Source organism: Callithrix jacchus, chromosome 6, assembly GCF_049354715.1.
Source record: "Callithrix jacchus isolate 240 chromosome 6, calJac240_pri, whole genome shotgun sequence".
Classification (NCBI taxonomy): domain Eukaryota; kingdom Metazoa; phylum Chordata; class Mammalia; order Primates; family Cebidae; genus Callithrix; species Callithrix jacchus.
This window is the reverse complement of record NC_133507.1, coordinates 54,551,776-54,577,929: the sequence shown is the minus strand read 5'-3', so window position 1 is coordinate 54,577,929 and position 26,154 is coordinate 54,551,776. Positions and strand designations below refer to the sequence as shown.

At 35.7% G+C, this 26,154-nt stretch overlaps 1 protein-coding gene and 1 pseudogene across 22 annotated transcripts in view; one reads left to right on the top strand and one right to left on the bottom strand.

Annotated features, from left to right (window-relative positions):
- Window positions 1-26,154, bottom strand: part of CHN1 (chimerin 1) — a 204,949-nt gene that overhangs the window by 71,272 nt on the left and 107,523 nt on the right. For 15 of the 22 annotated variants that reach the window (XM_078327356.1, XM_078327360.1, XM_078327366.1 and 12 more), the window contains one exon: window positions 6,803-7,091. The exons of 2 other annotated variants lie outside the window; for them this stretch is intronic. In XM_078327356.1, coding sequence (XP_078183482.1) covers window positions 6,803-7,091 — 289 coding nt within the window. Of the gene's footprint in view, window positions 1-4,788; window positions 4,867-6,802; window positions 7,092-24,490; window positions 24,646-26,154 lie in introns of those variants that run through there. 5 more of the 22 variants (XM_078327368.1, XM_054257509.2, XM_078327369.1 and 2 more) reach the window with 3 other exon arrangements.
- LOC100414880 (heterogeneous nuclear ribonucleoprotein A1-like) lies at window positions 18,850-19,818 on the top strand (annotated as a pseudogene).

Here is a 26,154-nt window from a genome sequence, read left to right as displayed (position 1 = left end):
GGATGAGATTCACACAAATAATTTCCTGGGCCTCATTTGAGCTTTCTTTAATCATTACAGCATGGAATTCTCTGGTTAGGTGTAAATGGTCCCAATACACAATTGACAGCCATGAGCTTGGCCACTTAGCATCTTGGCTGCTTTGAACATGTCCCTAAAGAGGAGCATCTAGCCACCACCCTCACAAACTATTTCATGTCACAAAAGACAACTGTTTTCTACCTCAGATGCTTTAATCACAGAATGAAGAATGACCCTCTCCACCTCCCAAGGACATTCTAAGGATTCTGAATTCTTTAAGGGAAAAATAGATAGTAGCAAATCAAATCGAATGACTGTGTTTTTCTTTCTCCATCTCAGGACTGATTTCTATTAGGGCCTTGGATTTGGCTGAACTTGTTTTTAAAAAGTCCTTTATTTAGTCAGTCAACAACTGTTTATATAAAACTCTAGGTGTCGAGTCACAAATGAAACAATACTGAAGGACAAAAGCCTTGAAACTGGGGTAGAATACTAGAATCTTGTTAATTTTTTATTCATGATTCTGAAAAGTCAGTTTTCTTATCTACAAGTGTTTTCTGTGATCTGCTGGGCTATGATAACAGCAAACTCAAAGTGAGTCCATCTTAATATTTATTTAATGCCTGTGATAATATACAGATAATAAAGGCAACTTGTCTCCTGCTTTCAAGATGCCTGTTATTAAATAGGTAGAAATAAGGAAATATTAAAATTTAAGTTCTTTGAGACAGGGCTTAGATCTTAAACATCTTTTATTTCTTCCAGAGCCTAGCCTGTTTCCTTGCAAATAGGAGGCATACAATAAATGTTGAATTAAGTGCAATTAATTTTGATAGGAGGTAAGTTAGTTCAGGAAACTGAAGAAGAAATGGCGATAATTTTCCTGCCTTGCTCTTAACTTGTTTAAATTCCAGCATAAGGCTGGGTGCTATGACTTACATCTGTAATCCCAGCACTTGGGGAGGCTGAGGTAGATAGAATACTTGAGCTCAAGAGTTTGAGACCAGCTTGGGCAACATGGAGAAACCTCATCTCTATAAAAATATAAAAATTAGCCAGGTATTGTGGTGCACAGCCTGAGTCCCAGTTATTTGGGAGGCTAAGGCAGGAGGATCCCTTGAGCCCAGGAGGTTAAGGCTGCAGTGAGCCATGTTTGCGCCACCACCGCACTCCAGTTTGGGTGATAAAGTGAGACCCTGTCTCAAACAAAAAAGGGTCCAACATAACTTCTGAATATCAAGAAGAAATTGTTTGTATAGATGGCTCATGAAAGACTATTTAGAAAATGAAATGTAAAGATATTAAAGGCAAAGAAGGAGAGGGTTTGCCCAGCTCAAGTCAAGAAAACAGACTTGAAGAAAATCGGAAAGATAGTCATAGGCTCAACATGGAAAGCAGGTTTAATAAGAGTTCACTGACAGGCATAGAAGCAGAAAACTTGACTTGTCTTACATTCGGGGAAAGGACAGTTAAAATGCTGGTCTATACTAAAATGCAAATACCACAGGAAAAGAATATATTTTGGTCTTAAAAGTCATTAGAGAATTATTGGACAAAGGCATATGTTTCCTGATTAGAAACAGCGCTATCACCATATGATTAAAAGAGAAACTCTGCTTTCTTGATAACGCAATTAGGAGACTTTTGCTCCTAAGATATGATAACAATCTTGTGAACTTAAAGGGCAGTTCAAGCACTCAAAAGATGGATCTTTAAGAGAAATCTGAACATGCTGTTCCTAGCAAAAGCTGGGGGATAGTACTAAGACCCAGGAATGGGCACCTGGTTGGGGACTGCTCTGATCCCAGAAAGCAGTAATTTTCATGCAATGCTTTACATTTACTAGGAAGGCCACATTAAAAATTCTTTGCAATGCTGCTGCCCAACAGTGTAATAATGGTATCCATAATCCCCATTTTAGAGAATGGGGCAACTTAAGACTTAGGGAGGTTAAGGACTTGTTCAAGACCATACAGACCAATATATACTGACCCTGTAAGCTTTTTTTTTTTTTTTTTTTTAAACTTTACTTGATTTCTTACAGAGGCTGTTTATAGAGGATACTATGAGAAGTTCTGTGCAAAAGTTGTAGTCTTTCTCCTAAATTACTAAACTGGCTTTTTAATGCAAATCAGTGACCCTGGGCACAACTGGCAATCTCTAAGAGCCTGTTAACCCCAGAACAACTGATCTTAACTTTGAACAAGCCACATTGGAGACTTGGGCATGTAAATGTAGGGGAGACTGAGAAGTGGATTTTAAAAGGCAGGGCTAAGAGGGAGAAGAACAAAAAAAGGAGCACAGCTTGAGCATGAACATGGAACGACAAAAAAGTCCCAAAAGACTGGGGAGGCACAAAATCAAGAAATCAACTGTTTTCTACAAACTTCTTTGTGCCAAGCACTCCTCTGGTGTTGTTACTTTTATTCATGATTAAGTATCACCTTACTGCTGACTTCTACAATGAGATTACATGGATACAGATAACAGCCTATGTATATATTTTAAGCAAAGGAAAAACATTTAGAAGACTTGCTTTGTGAGAGACTAAGTCAATTAACAAAGCAGACTGACCACGCCCCTTTTGCTATTCTGGGAACAAAGTCTCCTATCCTTTTGTGGAGATATCCAAAGAATTCAAGTCGTTATGGCAGTTTTTGGCAACCCATTACATTTCAACTCAAAATTTCACAAGGATTTTCAATACAATACACAATCTGGTGATCCAAAAGAATTCTTCAAAAATGAAACTTAAATGTTAAAGAAATTCCTTAAAAATAAATTAATATGACTGGGCATAGTGGTTCACACTTGTAATCCCAGCACTTTGGGAGGTCAAGGTGGGCGGATCATGAGGTCAGGTCTTGATGACCATCATGCCAACATGATGGAACCCCTTCTCTGCTAAAAATACAAAAATTAGCTGGGTGTAGTGGCACATGCCTGTAATCCCAACCACTTGGGAGGCTGAGGCAGGAGAATCGCTTGAACCCAGGAGGCAGAGATTGCAATAAGCTGAGATTGTGCCACTGCACTCCAGCCTGGCGACACAGTGAACTCTGTCTCAAAAATAGATATAGATAGATAGATAGATAGATAGATAGATAGATAGATAGATATGACAATGTGTCAAGCATGGCATCCATTCTAAACTTGGAGGGGAAGAAAAAATACACACACAGACACATATAGGTTATTTAGTGTGCCAGAGTTCCACAAAATAAAAAAATTCATTTTGTACACCCTTGAGATCTCAGGCATCCTTACACGTGGGACAGGTTTAGATCTTAGACAACAAAATCCCAAAGTAAGGACATTCTGCCTAGATTCAGAGTTCTGGCTCACAGTATGGCTTCTGAAATGCAAATTATATCATTTGTTTGACAGTTTATATTATTAACAATTATATGAGACATTTTGAAAGCATGGTTTGGGGGAACTAAAATTATATTATTAAATGTAAGATTATCACAAAAACTATTGCATTCAGCCATTGGTCCAGTATCTGTTGAAGCAAACATTGTATTCACTACTTGGAATACCAAACTATTCAAATACAGTTCCAAGATAAACAGAAAGAAGTAACTAATAATAGTTGGGCTCTTGGCCAGTCTGGGCTGCTAAATTAAGCCATTGTAGAAGGGTTTCTGGCTTCTCAACATGCTGCAATTTCATGATTAAATAGTTTTATCTATTTCAATGTTTTAAAATGTTTATTAAATTTCCAATTGATATTTCAAGCTGAGGAAGCAACTTAAACTATTCATGAGAAAAATGACATAGCTATCACTTGGAAAAAGATATTTTTCCCTCACAACAGGCTACCAGATCCTAGGGACAAGTAATAATCTTCAAGATTCACTCCTCATGGTAAAAACCTTCATGGCCATGAAATTATCCTGCCAGCCTTTCCCAAAAGCTCAGATGTACAACTTACACCTTTAGGACTGCAACAAACAAATAAAAACACTTGGAATTCTCCTCTTTCTATTTTAAAGCAAAGAAAGACCTTAAGAGATTACCTGGCTCAAAATTTCCCGAAGTGGGTTTCATGAAACATTATTTATCAAAAATGTTCTTAATAATGGCAGGGTGATCAAATAAGTACGAGCACACTCTTAGAGACTCATAATCGCATTAGGTCATGAACAACACAGAAAAGGCCTATAGAAAGAATCAGACTTTTTAAAAAACTTCATTTTCACCAAACCTATTTGAGCACAGAACCCTTTTTGCAGTATTTATTAAAATCCTGTGAAATTAATGTTTTGTAGAAAACGACTTATCTTACATGAAGAAACTGAAGTCCAGACTGGTTAGGTGATTGTCCCAAAGGCATATTAGTTGTAGGCTAAAAACAGACCTCACCTCTCAGGACTCCATCAGGTATTCCTTTTGGTACCATGCTGTCTTTCTTCTGCAATACCTATGCTCCTTAAAGGATCACAGGATAGAAAAACCACATCTTGGAGACCACCTAGTCCAAAGCCCTCCCATAAAGCTAGGAAAATACAGTCTTAGAAAAGTGAAGCTTTGACACACAAAAATCATTCTTGTAGTAGAACTAGAACATAGCTCTTAATTCTAACACTAGTATCTTTCCACAACAGCATGCTAATTCCTGCAAACCCAACACTTTTGGCCTCTGAAGTAAAGAACTCATGGACAAGTGGGGTTTTAGCTATTAAGTGCCCATTAAATATGTATTCAACCATACTTGTGTCAATAGATACTTTAAATCAGTTAAACATGATTGTCTTTACTTACAAATGTCATCCATTGTGACAGGGAATCAATGTTTCAAGCTGTTGAACAGGTCATCAACCCTGTCCTGTTGGATGACACCTGTAAATAAAATAAATCTATTTTTGAGTGAGTAGATTTTAAGCCAGCTAGATTTAAGATGCATGCGGTTTAAAGCAAAGAGTAATTTTTTAAATGATTCTTAATTATGTACTGCCACAGAGAGGTACTTCCCAGTGCCAGCAATTTCAGTCTTAGTAGCTATCACTGTCCACCAGCACAAAAGAATCCAGGTAATTCAGTATAGAAAGTTGCTAGAATACACAGGGAATCATGACTCCAGGAGCTACAAGGGTCTTCCAGGTATCCACCTCAGCTTACTATCTCTGTGAATATCACTTCCACTTTGATGGGGGGACAACCAAGGCCTGGTGAAGTCAAATGACTTGCCTAATGTTAAACAGCTAAGTGTCTTTAGCTAAAGTCCATTGGTGTTGGAAAGTATGTATAGATTGCATTAGCAAAGGTTACCATTAGGCTAATCAACTTTGAAAGACTCACATGTACACATTTTTAAACATTTCACAAATGCTGACTTAGAATGTTCTAGCACATCTGCAAAGAACAGAATGTCTGTATCAGATATTCAAATACAAGCATTACTGAAAAATGCCATAGATGGAAAATAAACCAATAGTGAGAAAATGGGAAGTAGACCATGAAAAGAACAATATTAAATAAAGCAGGCATTTAGGATTTTAACTTCTGGCTACTTCCAAACAAGATCTGTGGTTCCTAGCATATATGAATATATAAATTTTTATACATTTTCTACAGTTTATAATTTTAAATGTTGGTTTCTCTGTAGCTGCAAAATGCCAATGTTAAGATCTGCCAAAAAATAAAATTTGAGCTGGACACAAACTTTCTTATTTTCATTTTGTGCCTAAATACTCTAAGGTAATGGGAAGTTATTTGAGGATGCTGCCTTGAGGTAAGATGGCTGCTATATAATAACATTACTACCAAGCTTATATTGAGTGTCTACATGTGCCAAGTGCCAATGTAGCATTTTACACTAGCTATCTCACTCACTCCTCACCTCAACTTGACCATTATTATAATTTTACAAATAAGACAATCAAAAGCACAGACAAATCAGTTATTATAACTTGCACACAGATCTATTTGGTGATAGAATTCAAGCTCAAAACCTACTGCATTTCTTTGATTTAGCAATTGAAGATTCTTAAAAACATAAAAATGAATTAACACAGTTTCATTTATAATACGTAAGATGCCCCCAACTAAATGTCACAGAATATAAAACATCAGGAAAACCTCTTACTTTTCTCTTGGGGGTAAGGAGGAGGCTGGGGACAATTTTCAAAAGTAAAATAATCTTAATGCTAAGAAGTTAAAACTTTTTATGTTGACCTGAAACATATCACAATTAAAATATGACAAGTAAAAAACTTAAATTGTCTTTTATAATTCAAGGAAAGTAAATCTCCCTCATTCAATTACTTAACAGATTATAAAGAGATAAATCCTCTTCCTACTCAAGAATGATTAACTCCCAAAATGTGTGCATATACATACACATATATAAAATCTTGCTAAGACCACAACTATTTATAAACTGAATTGTCTTTAAGGAAGAAAAAAGTAATTTTGACAGATAATGCAACCCCTCAATTACTTATGTAATAGTAGCTATCTTTTCTTGACCAGGAGTTATGCCTCTGTTATCAATCCTCTGAATTGTTTTTTACTAGGGGCCATTTTTCCAACATATTTTTAAAATGGTGAAACTGATAAAATAGAAAACAACCAGGAGTATAAAAATATACCCAACATATTTTATTAGAACAAGAATTAGTTATACACAAAGCTCAGGACCACAGAAACTAGACATTAAGAAAAATGCAGATACTTTCCAAAGCACTGTGGAGAAATCCATCTCTTCTGGCAATAATGGCTTTCTTAAAAGAACCCCAAACAGAAAAAGACAAAGTGTGGTTTCATAGTAGCTTACCCTTTTCTCTGACACCCCATCCTGGCCTGTAGAATCTCTCTCATCATGTGTCTCTTTCAGGACTGGCATATGTTTTTTGTATGCTGGCTCTCTGTTTAAGGTTGTGTATCCTATGTGCTCATAAATTGGGTTTATCGTCATCTTGGCAATGTATTCTGCTGCCTTGGTTTCAATATAGAGAGTAATCAAGCCATCAGTCACCAGATCGTGGATGGACTCAAAGCGTTTCTCCCCAACAAAGTGCTTGCCATCGTAGTAGAGCCTGAAGTTTCTGGTTTGACTTCCAAATCTGCCTCAATGAAATGGGAAAGATGTTTTTAAGAAAAGTAAGCAACTGAATTCTTTCTGACAGAAAAAAAAAAACTATGCTTTGTTTTGTGTGTGTCTTCTTTGCTTAAATAAGCTGTGGCTAATCTCTGAATTGTCTGGAATATATAAAATTAAACATTTGAACACAAAGAATGAATCTACAATAACTAGGAACAACTAGTCAAAAGCATGCCTGCCCTAAAAGGAAGAATTTGTTTATCTTTTTAAACCACTTTATTATGCCTGTGGGAAAAATGAGAGAAAATAAACCTCATACCCTATTAAAACATAATCAATATTCAATTGGTCAACTCCATAACAGATGTTATTTCTATACTAACATTTTTTCTTCAAGTTGATCAGTAAGAATAGTCAATGTACTTTAGACCTCAGCAGTCATGTCTTTTAATAGGAAAGCTCCATTTAGGGCTAACCAGAATATGATGTCAGCAATCACTTACAGTAGAGCTGACTCCAGAAACATGAGTCATGCCGGGCAGGATGGCACAGTAACACACTTTTGCTACCTGTGGCCACAGGCCAAGTATTTACTATTTCCTTTTTAAACAGTCATTATTTTCTCTGCTGGTTAGGTCTGTACAAGAAATGTTTACAATATTTATGGCACAAAAGTCATAAGCTATTGGACTATAGAAATTCTGTTTTCAATTTTATGTTCTGATGATGTGTTCTAACAACTGAAGAATGGTTTATTTTTACGATAATTTCAGTTTTTTTCTTCCTGCAGCAAACCTCAGAAATGGATCCAATTTGGCGTGATTGCCATTCAGTGTCCTTGTAGGAATTCAAGGCAACAAGAGCTGCTAGTGTCATGGTCTCCTGAAGGTAACCCCAAGTGAGACTAATTAAAAACTAAACAAGTCACAAAGTATATATTTAATTTCATTGTTAAAAATACACAGGACACGGATGAACTAAAATACTAAAGTAAATGCTGTTTAAGTAAAGTGTTAAATGGGACTACAACCTTGTTATAACCACAAAATTCTTCTGGTATAGGTTATATTTCAAATGGACAGGTGTTACAAACATCTTAATGTGGAAATAAAATATGGAAAGGAAATAAAATATTTTTTAAAATAATGGCCAGAGGCAGGTCTGTTTCTATGGTTCAAATTAGACCTTAATAACGATTTTATCTAGAATCCAACCTACTATCCATATTGGCCCTTCTAACATATAATTTATCCATCCTTTAGTAACAACCAAATTTTGATTTACACTTAAGTGAACCATCCATATAATTACACTTTCCTGTTTTCCATTTTCCTCTAATGTTAAAGACACATTTCTCCCAACTAAATTTTTATTATAAAGCCTAAAAAATTAGGAAGGTGAAATTTCCACACCAAAGTTAAACATAAAAAGTTTTTCAGTTAAACATACTGCTTTCATAATTTCCTTTTTTCTAATATACATTATCTGCAACATGGAAAGCAACTTCATAGCTTTTATAAGACTCTTACAAAGATAAACACACATAGCATTAAGCCCCTTTATAATTCAGTTGTATCAAAGACATTTCAATGAGGGCTCAGACCATTTTACTCCTGCTGGGACTTATGATTTTACAGTGGGCAGTTCCAGATTCAAGCAATGGTGTCAGTCACTTAGTACTCAATAGCCTTCTGAAATCTGAGAAGTATGGGGGCACAAAGCATGAAGGGAAGATGGTGGCATTGGGAATGGTTTCACTGAAGGGTGGAAGTCTAGAGTTAACTTCCTGCTTCTTTCCAATGGACACTCCTAATTCATCCAAGAAGAGGCCTAGCTACCTGTAAGGAGCTGTGCAAAAAACCCTATTTGTCCTTTTCTCTTTCTCAGCTAGTGACTTCAGGAGATCCTACCCACAATTTCCAGTTCCTCCTCTGCCTGTACTTCAGCTCCAGGCTTCCAATCCAATCAAACTTTCAGTCTTAAGGAAGATGATGAGATAACTAAAATAACTTATAACATGGTTTGATTAAAACTTTGCCTCAAAGGGGGGAAAAAAAGAATTTCCATTTTGGAATTGTAATTGATCTTTTTAAAGAAAAATTACATTGTATTTTACTAAGAGAACTTACAAGATTTCCTGGCCTACTCTGAACTACTCTTTTACTTGGGAAGTTACCTAGGAACAGCACCACAGCACAGACTATCAGAGACTTCTCCACTTTCTTTATCTGAAAGGCATAATGTGCTTTGTGGGATTAGAAAAGGAAAAAGAGGACAGAAAATCTTTGAGAAAGGTGGGAATGGATGTGTCTATTCTACATAAGAAGAGCGATAAAGGGGAAGATTCCAAATCTAAGGAAGAAGAAAGAATTCTTGAAGTTTACTGCTCGCATATTGTCATTTATTCAACAAATAGTTAACAAAATACTTAACTGTCTTTACTGGTACTTTACTGTCAAGTATTAGGTGGTTCACAATAAAGTTCCTAGTCCCTCAGCAACCCCAATGGTAAAGACATAAACATAAAACAGGTCAATACAAACACACAAAATGCTAAATTTTAAAAAGTTCACCTTCATATTATTTTAATAACCATGTATATAGAATCTTGCTCTTATATAGAAAGGTTCTGAAAAGTGATTCACAAAACCAATGAATCCAGCATCTCCCTCACACCATAAAAACCAAGAAATTCACTGCCTAGTAAGATCTCGGAGCACAACAGTTATGCTTACATAAGATCTCAGAGCTACTGCTTATGTCCAAGAATAAAAGCACCCTTGCAGTCTTCTCCTGCAGTCTTGAAATAGGGTTTGGGCAGGGGCAGGCAAATGTGGGTCCTATATGTTTAAGAGAAAACCTTAGGCTTTGGCATCAGACAGTTGTAAGTTTAAATCCTGGATCTGCCACTTCCTAGCTGGGTGACTTTGGGAAAATCATTTGTAAGATTCTGCATCTAAAGAATAGGAATAACATCCTCCTACCCCAGATGGCTGTGAGGATTACATGAGGATATTCAAGTCAAAGCTAAATATATACAGTAGGCACGAATGGTAGTTCCCTTCTTTTTCTCCGTTAGCTTAGGTCCCTGCAGAGAATGAGACAATGAGTTACCAATACTAAAGTAAAACAGCAAAAATATTCAACAGATATGCATGGAAGATGGCTGAATAAATAACTGGCAACACTGGCTATACAGGAACATCTGTGCACTGATTTACTTTACAGTTAACGAGAGGCAAGGAGGAGCTGTTTGTGAAATTTTCTTCTGGATGTCTCTGAATAAGTTTATATTTACCACTTGGTTAAATAGAGTGGGAAGACAACAGAGTGCAAAGCAGGGAGAAGCAGCAAGCAAAGAAGGTCTTTCCACTGTGTCCTGGGAATGAGGTCTCTGAATTCAAAGGAGAAAGCTGAGAGCTTTACATATATTGAAAGCGGGACATATTAAGTGGACCTGGTGACAACTGCTGAACTGTGGAATGCAGAGGACTGATTTGTAAAAAATGTTGATGCTAAATCATTTCCTTTGACTTTTATAGGACAATTTTCTTTTCATCTTTTCCTGTATTTATTATCTGACTCTGCCCTTGCTTAATAGCTTGGCGAACATACTTGAAGCTGTATAGGCCCAACTCTCACCTAGGTAGAGTTCAATAAGATGAAAATTTATTTTCTCCAAAGTGGTACTATAGTAAACAAATAGAAAAGAAAGTCTTTTAACTGCTACTGTTGTACATAATACTGCTTTCTAGAAAGAACATCTTTCTCCAGTGATTCCAGGTTTTGGGTTTCCTGTTTTAAAAAGCTGTTTAATGCTGTGCCCAGATGCATTTAACAAATTTCAAATATATAATTCTAATGTCTTTTTAAAATAAACAAAATCTTTAATATACCATCTTTCCTACTTTTCAGTAAATGAATCATACTGACAAAAAATTCAGTCTAGAAGATAAAAATGATGAAAAATATATAAAGAATAGCTTTTGGAATTTTATGTTACTTTTTACAAACCAAGAATTAATTCTAATTTGAGGCCAAAGTGATTTGGAACAATCTCCTCAAAGGAAAGCTCCAAGTTAACAGATGTTTTGTGTTAACAAACAGAAAACAAAACATATACAACACACTTGTCTAAGCTAACAATAAAATGTTAGAAGTATTTCCAGAAACCAACATACAAAAACAGTTTTATTTATCATAAATATATATTTGTATGTTGTTTACCAGAGTCAAAAAAGCTAATCTAATGGTGAAATATAAATATCTCATACATTCATCCAATCATAAGATACTCTTGGAAGAAAAGTTAAAACAGAAATAAGAATATGATGATGCATTTAATTAAATACTAAAAAATAAATTTAGATTAATTCTATGAACTAAGGAAGGCTAAGGAAGAGATAGCGTAATTATACACAACATTAAAATAATCTCCATCTAAAACTTTGTTAGACTATGACTTTTGTCTATCTTGCTATTAATTTTGGACTATGGGGAAAAGTATTAAATTATGTCAACTCATAATGATATTTCCTAGGCCAAATAAATCATTTTAAGTGAAGAAGAAATCCAATTTGCCTAACTAAACTTCTAAAGAAGCCATCTTCTGAACAGTGGAACCGATACAGCTCTGGAAGGTGGAACTGATATAGAAAGATTAACTCAAAGTCTGTTTAAGAAGCAGAGGGATGTTCCCCCTGCCCTCCCCAATCCTGTCCTCATTGTAAGCCCTTCTACACCATGGCAGAAGACTTAAGTTCTATTCTCTAGGCAGGATAAAACAGAGAGATTGTGAACTGAGGGAATACAAGCAGAGGTATCATCTTGAAAACTAAGTGAAAGTTTTAAGTACCCGAAATTTAAATACTAAAGAAATTGATACCTCCATTTCTCTTCACCATGAGGTTATCAGAGGCTTGTACCTTTCCTGACAGATCAAAGATTCTACTCCTGGAAATCTGATCAACTCAACTAAACAGACTTAAGAGTAGAGACCATCATCCTATAATTGTCAGGCTTCCCCCAAGATCTCAGAACTACCAGCCAGCTTTTTAGTGTCCTATATGCTTAAGCATGATCAGTCAGCCAAGAACCACTTGACATCAGAGGAAAACTCCTCTCATAAAAGACCAAGACTATGATAAACAAACAGAAGCAAAGCAAGTTAGAGAAGACAAAATCATGCGTGGGGATTAAAAAATGTTCAAAAAACCCAAAATAAGATGTTTCCTCTTCCTATTCTTGAATAGAACTTAACCAAAAAACATTAGAATACTGTAAAAAGGGAATAAATGTAGACTATATAGAAAAATAAGTAGAAAAAGGAATATAGCATAAATAAATTAAAAAGAAATTGAGAAAAATTTTAAAGAACAAAAAGAATGATGAAAAAAGGAGAGAAAAGAATTAAGATAGAGAATCAATCCAGAAAGTCCAACATTTGTAGAAAGAGAGAAAAGACAAAATGGAAGGGGAATGAATCAAAGCGATAACTCAAAAAATTTTATTATAATGTAAGAACACACATTTATACAATGGATGAAAATAGAACCCACACCAAGCACTACTCTGTGCTCACAGAGTAGTCCAGTAATTGCAAATAAATCCTCAGACTGGCAAAATTTAACAAGCCTAACAATACTAAGCACCAGCAAGGATACAGAGTAGCTAACCTAACTAGTACCCGGTATACTGTTTAACACAGGGTTTTATATTATTTACTAAAGTTCAATATATACATACCCTACAGTGGATTAAACCTACTCCTAGGTAATATCCTAGACAATATGTGTGATAATATGTACCAGCATATATGTACATTTGGCAACAATGTCCATAAATGGCCAAACCTGGAAACCACATTAAGTATCCAGTAAAATAGAAAAGATTATGGGACATATACTGTGATCATTAATATTATGCATTTGAGGGATCCTATCACATAGTTTTTCCCTCTTGAAAACTGTTAATGGTTCGGACTTTAAACACAACTAGACTAAGATTTTCAACTATGGAAAAGCAATAAGCCATACTTGTATTTGCTACTTAGTTTCTGAGGTTAATTAGCTTCTTGTCTCTAATTAAGATATTAGGCATCAGATATAATCAACTTATTAGATGAAAAAAAGAATTATCAACATAACAATAGTTACCACTTGTTAACTTTTAATGGCTAATAAGCAAAAGGCTTAAAATGTAATACAGAATGTATCTCTGTGTTTATTTTAATAATACCATCTAATATCATTTAGAGTGTTATGTTTGTATTATCTCAAATAATCCTTCCAATGACTCTAGGAGGTATTATTCCATCCTTATTTTATAGATAAGGAAATAAAAACTTAGGGAGATAAAGTAACTTGCCCAAAGTCATACAAAAAATGTAAGAAACAGTTTGAATCAAGGACTGACTGCAAAGGCATGTTCTGAATAACTGACCACCTATATTTATTTAAAATCACAGGGACAAAAAGATTACCAAAAGCTCCATAATTAGGCTATGTATCTTTTAGAGCAACATAAAAAAGAAATCATGAATATCTGTCTACTTAAGAGATCCTAAAACAAGAGTGTTAACAGAAGGAAAAATGGATTTCTGTAATTTCTTATTTATGTAAAGAACTATATCATAGAAAAGTGTTCTAACAATTTATTATTCAATGCAGTTCTACTAAATAAGCCAAGTATATGCCAACCACTACACAAGGTTTAAGGAAACCAAGATGAACAAGACTTCATTTCTGTCCTGGAGGACCTCAGTTCATTTTTAAAGACAGACAGATTTATAAAATTCACTCTAGGTAGTACCTGCACTTAGGTATATTTACAGAACATGTGAAAATCTTTTCAGAAAATAAATTAATAACTATATGATCAAAAGCACCAGGCAAAACCATATTCAATAGAAACTAAAATATAACCTTGCATATAGGTACCATCTCTAAAAATCAAAACACCTGAGTCATAAACAGATTTTTTTTTAAGTGAACCTATAAACCTGGCAGCAAACAGTTATTGGAACTGTTGGCAAAATTTTGAAAGTCCTAGTAGGAAAGGTCAATCTGCAGCTTGGAGAATGACCACAATTGAGAGCATAAGCTGAGCCAAAAGCTACATAATTGTCTGAAATAAGAGCAGATGGGGAGCAAGAGGAGGGAGAAACACTCACTCAGAAGGATGACAACAACCATAAGGTAGCTATTGTGGCCTGGGGATAACATAAAGCATTCACAGATCTGTTCTACTATACTCAAGAAAGGGCAATATGGGGGTGTTGAGGGGAGACAAATCAAAAGAAACATTCAGCGCATTTAGTAAGGTAAGGGTAATATATCAATACATCAAAATATCTTTATGAGAACTTCAGAAACCAGTTAAGAAGTTGCAGTACTCCAGGTAAGTGCAAAGCCCAGAAGAAATGCAGTGAAAGGTAAGAAGAGTCATTTCACTTTATCCACAATAACCTCTTCCCCAAGCTGGCACAGCTCAGCTCTGCTTGCAGCTTTGGGGTGATGGGAGAGAGCAGTGGGGAGAAGAGTGGAACATGCAGGCAACACTGGCTTTTCAGAGGGTTTCTTGAAGGATTTTTTTTTCTCTTGCCTCAGAGCACTCAGAGCACTAACGGAACTGGTAATGTAAGATGGTTTGCAGCAGCAAAAGAGGTCCTATGGTGCCACAGAGAAGCCAGTGCAGCTCAGTGTGAATCCACCAAAGGTGGGAGGGAGAAGAGTGTGGAATGTGAATATGGTGTTCCAACTTTTCAGAGGGCCACTCAAGGGACTAATGTCTCACTTGATTCAGGGGAGAGTGGGGCAGCTTGCGGCTGTAGACCAAGAACCTGTAAAACTACCCACAGATACCAGAGGGAGCAAGAGATTAAAAGCTCCTGAAAAATAAACCAGCAAATCTCTCTAACTGGGAAATTACACACAAAGCCCAGAGAAAACACATCCCCTCTAAATGGTTTTAGAGGCCCTCTAAAATCTCTACACAGGTTAATTGATAAAGGTTTTCTCCTCTATGAAACCAGCACATAAAGGCTAGAAAATATGGTTTTTTTTTTTTTTCAAACACACTCAGCTAAAAATAAGAATGAACTTATAAAGCATATGAAGAAACAAGGAAATAGCACAATCAATAGAATGAAATAAATCTCATGAAACCAAACCCAAAGAAATGGATATCTATGAAACATCAGAAAAAGAATTCAATAAAAATGTCTAAAAGAAAATCAATGATCGACAAGACAATACAGATAAACAACTAAACAAAATCAAGGAAAAAACTTCATGACAAAATGAAATCAACAAAGACACAGAAACTATAAAAAAGAAACGAATAAATTCTACAGAAGAATACAATAAATGGATTAAAAAATTCATTAGAGGGGTTCAACAGCTGACTTTATAAAGCAGAAGAAAGAATCAGCAAACTTAAAGACAGGTCATTTGAATTACCGACCCTGAAGAATAAAGAGGAAAATGAACTAAAAAAAGTGAAGGGATCCTAAGGGACTTATGGGATACTATGAAGTGTATTAACATAGGTATTAGGGGAATTCCAGAAAGAGAAAAAGCAGCAGAGTTAATTTGAAGAAATAATGTCCCAAGTTTGAGGAAAGGAAATAAAAATCCAAATTCAAGAAGCTTGAAGAATTCTAACCAGGATAAATAAATATGTTTGTAGGTGTACATGTATATAAATGAACTACACAAAAGAAAAGAAGAGAATCAAAGTACATCAATAAAAAAAATCAATGAAACAAAAAATAAAGGCAACAAGAGAAGAGAGATAATAGCTATAAGATAAGCAGAAAACAAAGAACAAAATGGCAATAGTAAGTCCTCCCCTATCTGTAATTAAACACAAATGGATTAAACTCTCCAGTTAAAAGACAGAGAGTGGCTGAATGAATATAAAAGCAAAATGCAACTATACACTGTCTCACCTTAGATATAAAAATATGTAGGTCAAGAGCAAAAAGGTGGACAAAAATATTCCATGCAAGTGGTAACCAAAGGAAGGCAGGCGGCCATACTTGTATCAGAAAAAATAGACTTTTACTAAGTAAAAAATTGTTACAAGAGGCAAAGAAGGACATTATATGATGATAAAAGTGTCAATTCACCAGGAAAATATAGCATTTATAAATATAAGGATATAGGCCAGAATATCCCAGAAGGGAAATGACACAGGTAACTTAACACTTAAGTCTGTATAAATATAAGGATATAGGCACCTAGCCACGTGCAGTACCATGTAACTGTAGTCCCAGCTACTCAAGAGGCTGAGGTAGAACATCATTTAAGCCCAGAAGTTCAAGACCAGCATGGGCAATGCAGCAAGACCATCTCAAAAAAGAAGAAGAAAAAATACATAGGCACCTACTAGAACACCCAAATATACAAAGCTAACACTGACAGAATTGAAAGGAGAAATACATAGTAACACAATAGTAGAAAATTTCAACACCCAACTTTAATAATGAATAGAAAAACCAGAGAGACAATCAACAAGGAATAGGTGCAATTCCCAACAGAACCTAAGAGGCACATACAGAACGCTCCACCAAACAGTAGAAGAATGCACATTCTTCTCACATATACACGGAATATTCTCTAGGTTAGATCATGTGTTAGGCCTCAAAACAAGTCTTAAAAAATTTAAGAAGACTGAAATCATACCAAGTATCTTTTCCGATCACAATGAAATGAAACTAGATATCAACAGTAGAAAAACTAAAATATTAACAAATACATGGAAATTAAATAATATACTCTTGAAAAAACAATGGGGAAAAAAAAGAAAAACAATGGGTCAAAGAAGAAATCATAAGGAAAACTAGAAAATATTGAGACAAATGAAAATAAAAACACAACATACTTATGGGATGCAGCAAGAGCAGAACTAAGAGGCAGTTTATAGTGGTAAATACCTACATTAAAAAAGAAAAATCTCAATCAAATATTTTATATACCTCAAGGAACTAGGGGGAGAAAGGTACCAATAAAACCCAAAATTAGCAAAAGGAAGGTAATAGCAATGATTAGAGCAAAAATAAACAAAACAGACACTAGAAAAGCAACAGAGAAAAAAAAATCAATTAAACTACGAGTTTTTTAAAAAGACCAACAAAATTGATAAGCCATTAACTAAGAAAAATATAGCAAAGACTCAAATCAGAAGTGAAATTGATTCCAATTGATGCCACAAAAATAAAAAGTATGAGAAATAACTATGAATAATTATGTCAACAAACTAGATAACCTAAAAATGAATTAATTCACATAAACATATAACCTACATCAAAACTCAATCATAAAGAAACAGAAAATCTGAACAGACCTATATCTAGCAAGGAGATCGAATCAGTACTCAACAACCTCCCAATAAAGAAAAGACCAGGACCAGATGGCTTCAGTGAAAAACTCTACCAAACATTTAGAAAAGAATAACTGCCAATCCTTCTCAAACTCTTCTAAAAACTTGAGCAGGTGTTATTATTTGAATGTTTGCATCCCCTGCAAAATTAATGTTGAAACCTAATCTCCAATGCAGTAGTATTAAGAGGTGGGGCCTTTATGAAACAATAGGGTCGTGAGGGCTCTTACTTTGTAAACAGAATTAAAGCCTTTATAAAAGAGGTTTCACACAGGATTTGGCCCTTTTCCCTTCTGTTCCTTTCACAACATGAGAACACAGTGTTCAAATTGCCATCTTGGAAGCACAGTCTGGGCCCTCACCAGACACCAAATGTGCTAACACCATGGTCGCAGATTTACCAGATGCCAGTACTATGAGAAACAAATTTCAATTGTTTATATATTACCCAGTCTGCTGTATTTTGTTATAGCAGCACAAACAGACTAAGACAGGAAGGAATATTTCAAACTCATTTTATGATGCTGTGATACCAAAGCCAGACAAAGATTACTGTAAGAAAACTATAGACCAATATGCTTGATGAATATTGAAACAAAAATCCTCAACAACTTAGTGAACCAAATTAAATAGCACATTAAAAGAATTACACACAAAACATGACCAAGTGAAATTCATCCTTGGGATGAAAGAATGAGTCACCATACAAAATCAATAAATGTAATATACCACATGGACAAGAATGAAGGGCAAAAATCACATGATCACCCCAACTGATGCGGAAAAAGCAGCTAACAAAATTCAGCACTCTTGCATGACTTTTTTGTTTTTTACAAAACCACCACTCAACAAACTAGGAATAGAAGGAAATTACCTCAGTATTACAAAGGTCATAGATGAAAAGTCCTCACCTTTTATCAAATTTAATGCGGAAAAACGGAAAGTTCTTCCTCTAAGATCAGGAACAAGGCACAGATGGCCACTCTCACTACTTCTATTCAACCTAGTATTAGAAGTTCTTGGCAGAGTAATTAGGCAAGGAAAAGAAATTAAAGCATCCCAATTGCAAAAGAACAAGTAAAATTACCTCTGTTCACAGATGACATCATCTCATATGTAGAAAACCTAAAGACTCCACAAGAAAACTATTAGAACCAATAAATGAATTTAGCAAAGCTGCAGGATACAAAAATCAACACTGAAAAATCAGCTATATTTCTACATAGTAACAATGAACAATCCAAAGAAAACAATTCCACTTACAAGAGCATCAAAAAGAATAAACTTAAGAGGCAAAAGACCTGTATACTGAAAATTACAAAACATTACTGAAATTGAAGAAGACACAAATAAATGGAAAGACATTTATATTTACACGTTAGAAGACTTAATATTGGGCCCATGGACGCCGCCGAAGCAGCATCGTTAAAGTCTCTCTTTTCCCCGCGATCATGTCTAAGTCAGAGTCTCCTAAAGAGCCGGAACAGCTGAGGAAGCTCTTCATTGGAGGGTTGAGTTTTGAAACAACCGATGAGAGCCTCAGGAGCCATTCTGAGCAATGAGGAACGCTCACAGACTGTGTGGTCATGAGAGATCCAAACACCAAGCGCTCCAGGGGCTTTGGGTTCGTCACGTATGCAACTGTGGAGGAGGTGGATGCAGCCATGAATGCAAGGCCACACAAAGCGGATGGAAGAGTTGTGGAACCAAAGAGAGCCGTCTCAAGAGAAGATTCTCAAAGACCAGGTGCCCACTTAACTGTGAAAAAAATATTCGTTGGTGGCATTAAAGAAGACACTGAAGAACATCACCTAAGAGATTATTTTGAACAGTATGGAAAAATTGAAGTGATTGAAATCATGACGGACAGAAGCAGTGGCAAGAAAAGGGGCTTTGCCTTTGTAACCTTTGACGACCATGACTCCGTGGATAAGATTGTCATTCAGAAATACCATACTGTGAATGGCCACAACTGTGAAGTTAGGGAAGCCCTATCAAAGCAAGAGATGGCTAGTGCTTCATCCAGCCAAAGAGGTCGAAGTGGTTCTGGAAACTTTGGTGGTGGTCGTGGAGGTGGTTTCGGTGGGAATGACAACTTTGGTCGTGGAGGAAATTTCAGTGGTCGTGGTGGCTTTGGTGGCAGCCGTGGTGGTGGTGGATATGGTGGCAGTGGGGATTGCTATAATGGATTTGGTAATGATAGAGGTAATTTTGGAGGTGGTGGAAGCTACAATGATTTTGGCAGTTGCAACAATCAGTCTTCAAATTTTGGACCCATGAAGGGAGGAAACTTTGGAGGCAGAAGCTCTGGCCCCTATGGTGGTGGCGGACAATACTTTGCCAAACCATGAAACCAAGGTGGCTATGGCAGTTCCAGTAGCAGCAGTAGCTATGGCAGTGGCAGAAGATTTTAATTAGAAAACAAAGCTTAGCAGGAGAGGAGAGCCAGAGAAGTGACAGGGAAGCTACAGGTTACAACTCAGCCAAGCACAGATTTGTGAACTTAGCCAAGCACAGTGGTGGTAGGGCCTAGCTGCTACAAAGAAGACATGATTTAGACAAATACTCATGTGTATGGGCAAAAAACTCGAGGACTGTATTTGTGACTAATTGTATAACAGGTTATTTTAGTTTCTGTTCTGTGGAAAGTGTAAAGCATTCCAACAAAGGGTTTTAATGTAGATTTTTTCTTTTTCTTTTTTTTGCACCCATGCTGTTGATTGCTAAATGTAATAGTCTGATCGTGACGCTGAATAAATGTCTTTAAAAAAAAAGAAGACTTAATATTGTTAAAATGTCCATACTGTCCAAAGCAATCTATAGACTTAAAGCAATCCCTATTAAAACTTCCATAGAATTTTTGTAGAAGTAGAAAAAGATCCTGAAATTCATATGAAATCAAAAAAGATGACAAATGGCCCAAACGATCTTGAGAAAGACAAACAAGGATGGAAGCCTCAAATATCCTCACTTCAAAGTATATAACAAAGCTACAGTAATCAAAACTGTATGGTTTTGGACACAGCCCAATGAAAGAGAAAAGAGAGCCCAGATATATACTTTCATATGCATGGTCAAATGATCTTTAACAAGAGTACCAAGACTACACAACAGGAAAAGGATAATCTCCTTAAAAAATAGGGTTGGGAAATCTAGATATCTATATGCAAAAGAATCATTTATACACCATGTACAAACATCAACTCAAAATGATTAAAGACCTAAATGAAGACCTGAAACTATAGAACTCCTAGAAGAAAACATAGTTTCATGACACTGGAATGGGTAATTTCTTGGATATGACACCAAAAGCACAAGTAACAAAAGCAAAAACAGACAAATGGCACTCACTATAGCACAAAAAACTTCTGCGCAGTGAAGGAACCAATCGACAGAGTGAAAAGATAACCTAAGGAATGGGAGGAAATATTTGTAAACCATATTATCAGATATGAGACTAATATCTAGAATATATAAAATACATAAAAAAAACTCCAGTAACTCAATAACCAAAAAGTAGTAATAACCCAATTCAAAACTGGCCAAAGGAACAGACATTTCTCCAAGGAAGATATACAAATGACCAACAAGCATATGAAAAGATGTTCAACATCACTAATCATCAGGGAAATGCAAATCAAAACCATAATAAGCTATCACTTCATGCCCATTAAAATGGCCACTACCAAAAAAACAGAAAGTAACAAATATTGATGAGGATGTAGAGAAAATGGAATGCCCATGTACAGTTGGTGAGACTATAAAATGGTGAAAAACACTATGAAAAACAGTATGGAGGTTCCTCAAAAAATTAAAAATAGAACTATTATATGACCCAGCAATCCAACTTCTGCATATCTATTCAAAAGGATGGAAAACAGGATCTTGAAGATACTTGCACACCCAAATTCACTGCAGCATTGTTCACGATAGCCAAGACGTGAAAGCAACCAAAACGTCCATGGATAGATAAGTGGATAAAGAAAATGTGGTACAGTAGTCTGCCTTATCCATGGTTTTGTTTTCCGTGGTTTCAGTTACGTACGGTCAAACATGGTCTGAAAATACTGAATGGAAAATCTCAGAAATAAGTAATTCATATGTCTTATATTGTGCACCATTCGGAATAGCATGAGGAAACCTTGCCCCTTCACTCTCTGTCTCTCCCAAGACATGAACTATTCCTTTATCCAGCATATCCATGTTGTATAAGTTACCTACCCATTAGTCACTTAGTAGCTCATTATTAGCTGGAAAAAACATAGTACACACACACACACACACACACACACACACACACACACAGAGGGTTTAGTACTATCTACAGTTTCAGGCATCCACTGGGGTCTTGAATGTATACACTGCAGATAAGAGAGGACTACTGTGATACACACACACACACACACAGTGAAGGATTATTCCGCTTTAAAAATGAAGGAAATCCTTTCATATGTGACAACATGGATGAACCATGAGGACATTAAGTGAAATTAGCCAATCATAAAAAGAATCCACTTATACAGATATCTAGAGTAGTCAAAATCATGCAAACAGAAAGTAGGATGGCGGCTGCTATGGAGTAGGAGGAAGAGGGAAATGGGGAGTTATTCAATGGGTATAGAGTTTCAGTCACACAAAAGGAAAAAATTCTGGAGACCTGCTGTACAACAATGTGCATAGAGTTAACAATACTGTAATTGCACTTAAAAATTGTTAAGTTTAAAAAATAAATAAGCAAGTTCAGAGAAACGGGTATAGATTAGGAGAACCAAAAGGACAATCCATTGAGACAAATTAATAGCTGCCTTTCCCTCTGCAAATCAAAACACATCTCTTTACACAAGAGAGGAGAAGACATTACCCTTAATCCAAATACTGAATGGGCCATCTGAAAAATTATGCTATTCATGGCAAAGTAGGTTTCTGAAATCTTAATGCCTTCAGATTCTATTGTAGGTATTAACTATATATATGGAAAGTTTCCATTTTCTCCTCAGCTGAACTCACAAACAATTGTTCACAGAGCAGAGCTGAAGGTTTTCAACAGTTTCAGTGAGCAGAGGAGAGAAGTGAATGTGATTAAAATCAAGACATTGAAAGATTTCTGATAAAAGAGGAAAATGACTTCGGACCAATTAATTAAGAACACCCAAAACACCTATACTGGATTCTAAATCCACATCTGTGTATGCTTAGGCGACATTTATAAAATTCTTACTAGTTTAAGGCTTCAATTGTTTTAATTATAAATGTTGGAAAATGAGAAGTCACAAAGGCCAAATCTAAAATTAAAAAAAAAATACTCCTTTATATATGAGATCTACACATGTTCATTATAAGTACCAGTAGAGTATAAAGAGCTGGTTTGTATTCCTGAGATAGAATTGGATATTCTTATATAACTGATTAACTTCTCTGTATTAGATATGCTAAAGATGAAGCTTATAAAAGAGAAAACACAAACCTCTTTGCTTCACATCTTTATCCATATTCTCCTCCCTCTTCTTAATCAAGTTCCTATTTTATTTCATACCATTTTCAAGGCATGTTACCAGCCTGTCACCTCTTCCTAAGCTTTGTTAATTTCTTAAAAACTAAATACAATTAAATCACGGTTGTCTAAAAAGCATATGGTGACATTTGGCTGGGATAGAGAGGACATTGCAATTATGTAGGTTAACTATATGAATTAATATATATCTTTCAATAAAAGTATTTTAGTAACCAATACATGTAGCTGTGCTGAAAATTATATCAGTCCAACTCATAGTTTGTCATATCGTGCTTTTAGACAATTTTGAGAAAGACATGCAGACAGGACTACACAGAAGCCCACATTTTACATATATTGTTTTCATCCTCTTAATCTGCAAAGTAAATGAGTAAATTCAGATAATGACTACACTAAACGCTTAACCTTCAATGGTTATGAGTGTTGGTGCTACTAGTTTTCCTGTTTCCAACACTACTGTACTTAATTCTGTTTATCAACAAATCTTTAAAATCCATATGTTGGTTAATGTGTATCACCAACCGTATATATAAAACATACATCTATTATCTAATGATATAAATTACCTTTATATCTACACTGTAAACGTAGTATCAACATTCAAATCATATATATAATTTAGTGAAACACATTATAAATAAATGTGAAAAAGTAAAGAGAGGAGGGAAGCAAAGAAAGAAAGGGATTTCTCTTCCCACATTCTATTGATACATTCTGGCAAATGCTAAAATTGGTGTATTCAGAAACCTGTGTGTTCTGGCAAAATCTGGGTATAAAATGCTGGATAATCATTTGTAACCTTGTGCTCTTTCTTATTCAAAATGGATGTTCTAGTTTCCGAAATTTACTGATTAATTTAAAGACTGAAAAGATAATTATTCCTGAATTAAGCAGTATCTTAATCATTGTGTACACTTACTGAATTTTCATTGTTTGGCACATTATAATGTAAGAGAAATGCATTTACTCTTTTGTATTTTGGCAGGGCAGAGGCCTGTCCTTGAATGGCTGGCAGCATAAATGACAAAAGATCAACTTTTGCCTTAAGATCATAACAGAATTATCAACAGAGAAAATAAATCTGTGTGCTTGCGTGTGTTATATTTATACATATACATAAACATATATTTTCAGATATGTCTTAGACATGTTAGTTCTACTGGTAGGATAGTAAAAAAAAAAAAAAAATCAAAATACTCCAAAGTTTAGCTCCATGTAATAAAGTATTTCCCCACTCCTACAGCAGTTCAAAAAAGCAGTGTAGAGTTTCATCAGCCCATCTAGTGGCTAGTTACACTACCTATATATGTTTGTACCTTTCTTTTGAAAACAAGCAAACTCATAACTTGATAGAAAACACAAAAATAAATATAATGAAACTGAAAGCTGGCTAAACAAGACAGTTCAGACAACATAGAAAGAATAGCTTCCTTAGAACCGATTCACAAACATTGTCTTCTGGGACTGTTAATACAAAAGGCATGCAGTGAAAAAAGGGGGCAGAGAGAAGGAAAGAATCCACTTACAGTATTTTCCCAAATGAATGACTTGCTCCTAAATCTGACAGAAATCTATCTTTTATTTCTGTGCAGAGACTGCTGATAGCCTCCCAATATCCATTTTTCTCTTTCTCCTCAGTGATAGAAACTTGGTTTTCCGGTGTGAACATGGCTCCTAGACTAATGACTACATTACTCAGCTTCTCTTACCTTGCTGGTAGGAGTGGCAAATGAAGAGGTATCTTCACTGCTCTGCTGTCTCAGCTGAATATGCATATAAAACGTGGTGCTCGGTAGCTACCATGAGATAAACTTGGGTGCTGCACACAGGCAAAGCAATAAAATGGAACTAGTTTGGGCCTCTCACCTTGTGGAGAGCCACGCCAGCCTTGAAGTCACTCCCAATCCTTTGAACATGGAAAAATAAGTATTCTAGATAAGAAATTTTCACTTCTGGCTGGGTGCAGTGGCTCACACCTATAATCCCAGCACTTTGGGAGGCTGAGGCTGGCAGATCATGAGGTCAGGAGATCAAGACCATCCCAGCCAACATGGTGAAACCCAGTCTCTACTAAAAGAAAAAAGAATAAAAAAATTAGCTGGGCGTGGTGGCACGTGCCTATAGTCCCAGCTACTTGGAGGCTGAGGCAGGAGAATCACTTGAACCTGGGAGGCAGAGGTTGCAGTGAGCCAAGATCGTGCCACTGCACTCTAGCCTGGCAACAGAGCAAGACTTCATTTCAATAAAAAAAAGAAAAGAAATTGTCACTTCTTATTCAGTTACTTTAGTCAAACCTAATTCCAATTCTTATTCCTTACTGCAAAGATAGTATAATTTCATTATTTTGAGATTTTTCTTCTACAAGATCATGTCTTTCTGGGAATAGTATTATACATTTTTTAAAAAGTGATCCTATGTTAACTTTCTCCCCAACAGTGGCAGAAAATTGTCTAAAAATTATATCATAATAGCAAAATTAATAAGCTTAAAAAAGTTTAAACAGGAAGTCCCTAAGATATCCTTGATTATCTATTATTACTATCCCAAAATATGCTTTTGTTTGTCTGTTACAATGATATAGGAAAAAATAGACTATAATTTTAGTTATTTTTATATTTTAGTTTAGTTATTTTTGTGGGAATTGGGCTTGCTTAGAAAATTCCAAGAAAACAGGATTTTCTGGGAATCTTCCTCAGCGGGGAGTCAAGAGCTTTAAAACTCCTCGGCTACCAGTGGGACAGGCTCCTTTGGTTCCTAGGCCCCCATATAGCCTTGTTACTGTCTCATTTTTTTTTTATATGTATTTATACCAGTAGATCCTTTTTGAATGAAAAAGTGCTGTAAGAAGCCAAGAAAAATTTTGGTAACTGGAAAGGTGGGGCACTCAAGAGAACACAGATGTGATACATATGAATTAGAAAGAGGGAGCGGTGGCTCATGCCTGTAATCCCAGCACTTTGGGAGGCCCAGGTGGGCGGATCATGAGGTCAAGAGATTGAGACCATCCTGGCCAACATGGTGAAACCCTGTCTCTACTAAAAAATGCAAAAAAAAAAAAAGAGTCACAGTATACGTAAGTTTAAAAATCATCAATAAAAATAATGGCAATTACATATGAACAACAAAAGCAAAGTGAAAATAAAAACATATCCTGTGAATATCTTCCTGTCTCTATGTCCATGACTCAGTA